The sequence below is a fragment of the Plecotus auritus genome, assembly GCF_963455305.1.
Source record: "Plecotus auritus genome assembly, chromosome: 12".
Classification (NCBI taxonomy): Eukaryota; Metazoa; Chordata; class Mammalia; order Chiroptera; family Vespertilionidae; genus Plecotus; species Plecotus auritus.
The window spans coordinates 3765545-3771544 of NC_137778.1; the positions used below are offsets into that span (position 1 = coordinate 3765545).

The window sequence follows — 6000 nt, forward strand, 5'->3', positions numbered from 1 at the left end:
TCTATTGAACCTGACTTTTTAACTTTAAAATGGGAAAAACAGTTACATGATTTCAGATATCAAAGAAGCAATATTTTTATTAGTATGATAGGATGAGACTAAAAGAATCATACTTTTAAGTTGCTATGTGGAAGAATGTTGAAATGGAATACTACTCAGCCATAAAAATGAAGGCATTCTTACCCCTTGAGACACCATGGGTGGATCTGAAGAGTATTATGCTAAATGAAATGAGCCAAATACCATATAATTTCACTTATATGTGGAATCTAATGAACAAAATAAATGAACAAACAAAATAGAAATAAACTCATAGATACAGAGACAGACTGACAGCTGTCAGGGGGGCGGGAGAGGGTGAAAAAGATGAAAGGATTAAGCAAAACGACACAAAAAACCTCATAGACAGACAACAGTGCGGTGATTCCCGGAGGGAAGGGGAGGTTGCGGGGAGGTAGGAGAGGGCAAAGGGGGTCTAAATGGTGATGGAAGGAAACTTGGGGTGATAAACACACAGTATACAGATGATGTATTATAGAATTGTACCCCTGGAACCTATATTATTTTATTAACCAGTGTCACCCCAATAAATTCAATTTAAAAAAACCCTAAAAATACTAAAAAAAAAAAAAAAAAAAGAATATTTGAAATTTTTAAGTTCCTGTTTGCATGAAGTGACCAGTTCAGATTGTGTCTGTGGGTTGGTTTCTTAGCTGCAATGTGATTCCAGGGGGTCTCCATTTCGCAGAAGTGCCCGTCTTAGTCCCGGAGACTGTGATCCCAATACGAGGGTTGAGGAATTGTGTGACAGGTTTTTTAGAGAAGGATAATTCTTGAGAAGGAGTATTGCATAATTATAGACATTTCCAAACAGATACAGAAGTAGACAGAGTAATGTACCAGCTCTCCGTGTACCAGCTTTAACAGTGGCCGACAATCTTGTGTTAAAGTCCATCTGGGACATAGGGTTCCTGGGAAGCCTTCCTGAAGGCATTCTAAAGAGGAAACTGCTCTGGAACTGCCGGTCACTTTAGTCACTGCTTCTACCTGCACCGGAAGGGACCACCAGGTGTTCCAAACCTAACCCACCCTCTCTCCTCCAGGGCCCAGTCATATATGCGCAGTTAGACCACTCCGGCGGACATCACAGTGACAAGATTAACAAGTCAGAGTCTGTGGTGTACGCGGACATCCGGAAAAATTAAGAGAAGACCCAGATCATATCCTAAGCGAGAAACAAATTCAAACTGGACTCTTGTGCAGCAGAGTGGCCCACAGCACGTGTGGTCCGGACATGGACAGGCACGGAGAGAAGGAGATGTAAAGGATATGTATAAATCTTCTATTTAATCTTCGGATGGGAGGAGCAGTGGTGCATGATGAAAAGATGATATGATTCTACATATATGTAAATTGTCTCGCTGTTTTGTTTTTTTTTTTTTTTACTTTTTTGCATCCAGGGTCATTTACAGTTGGGGAAATTCAGCAACATTCCTGTCACCATCATTTGGATATGGTGTGCCTTAATGGTGATGTAGCGATCTCTTAGTATCCCTACAGACTTGGCCTTTTTGTCTAAGGGCTTAACCAGTCTTAGCATTTATTGTAGTTGGAGAATGAAGATACTGTGCCTGTCCCCCACTGTCTGCTCAGATTGTCTGGTTGTAGTTTTTAGGAAACACCCGTTAGCTATGCCACTTGGAGACAATTTGAGAAATTTTTGTCCATGTTTTTTCTCTCTAAAGCAGGGGTAGGGAACCTTTTTTCTGCCAAGTGCCACTTGGATATTTATAGTATCATTCTCGAGTCAGACAAAATTATCAACTTAAAAATTAGTCTGCTGTATTTGATCAAACATTTAATTAACTCACCCTGATGCCTTTTGCAAGCCTTATACGGCCCTTGGGTCAAAGGTTCCCCACCCCTGCTCTAAAGCAAAGGGCATTTTTGCTTCATAAGCTGTCACATGGACTTTAAGGTTACACCCTTTCCTGTCAACTTGTTCATCACAGCAAGATCAGCAGGGACAGCTGCCGGGGCCAGTCTCCTTAGGTCTCTCAGACAGAGCCCTGTACGCAAGACTGAAATAGGAGCCCGGCCTGGGAGGAGCTGGCGGCCTGGGGAGGAGAGCACGGGTGCCAGTTACTTTGCGGCTGGAAACGTCCCAGCAGCTGCAGGGGAGGAGTTCACTTCCTTCCAGGTGGGCAGGAGTGAGGTACATAGAACCTCCGTTCTCGCACTTAACTCGTCCCAGAAGACAGTTCGAAAACGGAATCATCTTTTCCTATTAGAAATCATGTAAACTGAATTAGTCCACTCCAGACCCCCAAATGATCCCTGTTTTAAGCGTTCTTATATACAGTACATGTCTAGTGCACTGTTTAATTTATAAATAAACACTTTTGAACAAAAAGGGCATGGAATGTAAATGAAAATTTAACAAAAAGGAGATGAAATGTACCATAAAAAAATGAAAACTTAATAATAATAAGCAGAAAAAAAAACCACCTACGAAAATATTCACAGGATGAATCTATATCAGGACCGAGATGTTAGCAATGTGAGGTTTAGTGGTAAACGAACTCAGACTCTCCCATCCTCTCCTTTGTTCGCCGCCTGAGAGACACGTGACTGATCACACAGGTTTCAGCAGGACAGGGTTGCCAGGTGGAGACGTGAATTGCTGGGGACGGGAGCCCCGGAGAGGCGAGCGTTGGCTGTAATTGGGGAGCTGGCTGGCAGATCCCAGAGTGCTCTCCAGGGAATCAGCTTCTTCTGACACTGTCACAGCTCACGCAGCTGCAGGGACCTCTGAGGCTCAAGGCCGCGGGAGTTTTCAGATCAGCAAGTAGGGCTCGTACTTCTTTGGGAATCTCTTCTCTGCTCCTGGTTGTTTTTGTTTGTTTTCCACATTTTCCCCCATCGATGGAATTGATGAACAACAAGATGAGGAAAAATCTAGACAGTTCAGGTCATTTATTTTGTCCCATCGACAACCCCCACCCCATCTCAAATCTATGATTTCTGTTATTACTGGGAATAAAAAGCAAAGTGAGATCATTAAACATTTATTTATATTTGCCATTCCTCCATTTCCTGGATTCTTTTGTATTAAAATAAGTGTTTTAAATGTGAAGTGATCTGAAAGCCCACAGTGGCAGGAGGTCAACAGGACATGTTTGGGGAAGTGGAGTGGCGGGCAATGTCCATTTCCCCCCTGTAGTGTGGGGTCCGCCACCAGCTGCTTCCTTTTCCTTCCGGCTTCTGTCGTCGTTGTGAGGCAGTTTGGCCGGGTTCCAGGAGGACTCTGAAGCGAGTCAAGCAGGGTTTGGGTGGAAAGGTGTGGAGGTGATCAAATGGGAGAGGACACGTGAGCCTCCAGGCTCTCCCGCAGACGCGTGGTCTTGTTTTCTGAGGAGCTGCTGGCTCTTCCCCAGTGTCCAGCCAACGTTTCATTTACATATCGCACGCAGGAGGGCTTTGTGGTCATGCCACACCCTCCGTGTCTGGAGGCTGGTGGCTGTGGTCTGCGCTGTGGGGGCTGGAGGGCCAGGGAGTACACGCCCTGAGGCCTCTCTCCTCCTGCTTAGGGCCCCAGCGCAAGCCCGGGCCCCGAGTCCGCCCGGAACCGGTCCGCCGGGTCGACCTTGCCTCCTAAAGCTTCCTGCGTCAGTTTGAAAACAAGCCCTCGTGGGTGTGGGGAGGGAGGATGGGTGTTGGGCTGTCCCCTCTCCAGACTGATTCCCAGGTAACGGTACTCGTGAGCCTTTGTTTTGAAGCCGGAAAGGACACGTCCAGAGGCAGGTGTGCGGTTAGATGTGGGGTGTTCCCTGACCCTGACGGCCACATTTTACAGAGAGAAGGGGCGTTCTCCTTTCTCTCCCTTCTCACCAGGCCCTGTGAATAAACTGTACATTCCTAACGGCCCAGGAGAGCAACAGCCCCAACTTCTCCTTTCGTTTTGAGGACCGAGAGCTGCCACCCAGAGCACCTGCCCGCACTCCCTCCAACGACACGGGTGGCCTCTCCCTCAGCTCCCCATGCGACCTCCTGCCTGACACGTCACCTCCCACCTAGCCAGCCCCTCAGATGGGTCAGCACTTGGCAGAGGGCCTCCCAGCCAGGCATCACCAGCCACCACTCTGGCTCACACCTGGCAGTGCTTCCTCCTCCCCTCACTCCACCTCCTGGGGGTCTGAGGGCCCTTGCTCCCGTGTCCCCGCGTCCCTGTCCCAGGCCACCCGCGGGGCTGCTTCTACTGGAAGAGCCCTTCCCACGTCCTCTTACCAGCACATGAGCCCTCCTGAAGTGACATGCGATTTGTGTAAGGCAGCGCTAAAAGGGGTTACCTGGAGATACAATTCCAGACCCTCTGTAGCTTTTCCATGGAAATGTATCCAGCTGGGAAAAACCATCACGTTCGTTGTTTTTTGTTTTCTTTTTCAATAGTTGTACTTTTGTGAATATTTTAATACACCTTTTTCAATGACTGAATTGTGTTGCGTGTTCATTTTTAATCAAAGAGAAAAAGAGTTAAAAGCCTTCTCATTCATCCTCCTCCCCGCCACTCCCCCACCCCCCACCCCCCGCAGCCGCAGTGCCTCCTGTTCCTCAAGCACCGAGCACGGCCTGCTCAGGCCCTTTGACATGCCATGGCCTCTGCCCAGAACACACGTAGACCCGCGGCTTCGCTCCCTCACGTCCTTTAAGTCTCTGCCCCAGTGTCACCTCAGAGAGACCTTGTCATATAAAAAGGGCAACCTCCCCTCCCCTGGCTCTCCTCAGCCCCTTCTTCCTGCTCTGTTTCCTCCTACTCACCGACATGTATGCCGTCCGACTCCCCCACCAGAACATAGCACGGAGGGGCCAGGACTCTGCTCTTCGGTCCACTGCCCCATCCTCTGCGCACAGCACAGCTCCTGGCCGCTCCTAGCAGGCGCTCAGTCAGTGGCAACTGGATGGGCGGACTCAGCCATTCAGCAAATCTACATGGAGCACTGTCCTGGGCCAGCGTAAGGAAACACCGAACAAGGTAGGCTCAGGGAGCTTGCCCAGAGTGGGGGTGACAGGTGACACGGTAATTACTGAATACTCGTGTGCCGCACTCCGCATGTCTCACCCTGCAGCACTGGTACGTTAACACTGGTACGAATCTCACGCCCACTGGAGGAAGACAGAATCAGGCTTAGGGTGTGTGACTGGCAAGGAGGCGGGGCTGGCGCTGGCACTGTCTGTCCAAGCTTAACCTCTCCCCAAACTCCCCAAAGCCTCACTTCCTCCCTGAAATAAACGTGGGGGGGGGGGGGGAAGGGCCTGACGTGCGGCTTCTCCCTAGGCCTCTGGAGCTGGAGCGGGAGACGAGGGAGGTGGTTGTGCAGGGGGTAGGAGCACAGGTGCCAGGGGCCTTCCTCTCGGTGACTTAATCTGTGGAGAGCTGTGTCACCGAGACCACGTTACTGACAAAGCACGGCGTTTTTCAGCGCCTTGTGAACTTCATAAATCCTTGTGCACTGAGTCAGGTTTGCGTAACTTTCTGGATCGGGGAGGAAGAGTTAGGGCTGCAGGGCCGCCCTTGGGGTGATCTCACGGGACCAGGACCACGGCCATCACAGGATTTGTTGAGAGCAGGGATGCTTCTCCGGCTGGGGCAGCAGTCACGGGACCCCTGGCTCCTCCGTCTCCCTCATCCCCACAGCTCCCCCGTCTCCACGCTCCTCCCACGTTGGAGCTAAGTGCTAGGGAGTGTCCTCTGGCTGCTGGGGCCAAGCTGCACCGATCATGCCCGCCACGTACATAACCACTGTGAGAGGGCGGCTTGCCCAGGGAGCTGGCCCAGCACCGGAGGAGAGGAAGCTCCAGATATGCTCAGGGCCGCAGGCTCCCCCCGAGCCCTGGGGGTGAGTGCTAACTGCTGACCCCATTCAGGAGCCAGTGAGGAACCCTCCAGCAGAGGAGGGCATTTGTAAGTGCAGAGGTCATGTTAGGGACTGACCGTCTGCT

At 50.3% G+C, this 6000-nt stretch overlaps 1 protein-coding gene across 5 annotated transcripts in view; it reads left to right on the forward strand.

Annotated features, from left to right (window-relative positions):
• MPZL1 (myelin protein zero like 1) overlaps positions 1 to 3087 on the forward strand; it is a 31096-nt gene extending 28009 nt beyond the window's left edge. For 3 of the 5 annotated variants that reach the window (XR_013959470.1, XM_080648891.1, XM_080648892.1), the window contains one exon: positions 1104 to 3087. Coding sequence is in view for 2 of the 5 variants with exons in the window: in XM_080648891.1 (XP_080505017.1) it covers positions 1104 to 1205 (102 nt within the window). In the remaining 3 variants the exon portion in view is untranslated. The remainder of the gene's footprint in view (positions 1 to 1103) is intronic. The other 2 variants (XR_013959471.1, XR_013959472.1) reach the window with 1 other exon arrangement.
• Positions 3088 to 6000: the final 2913 nt, after the last annotated feature.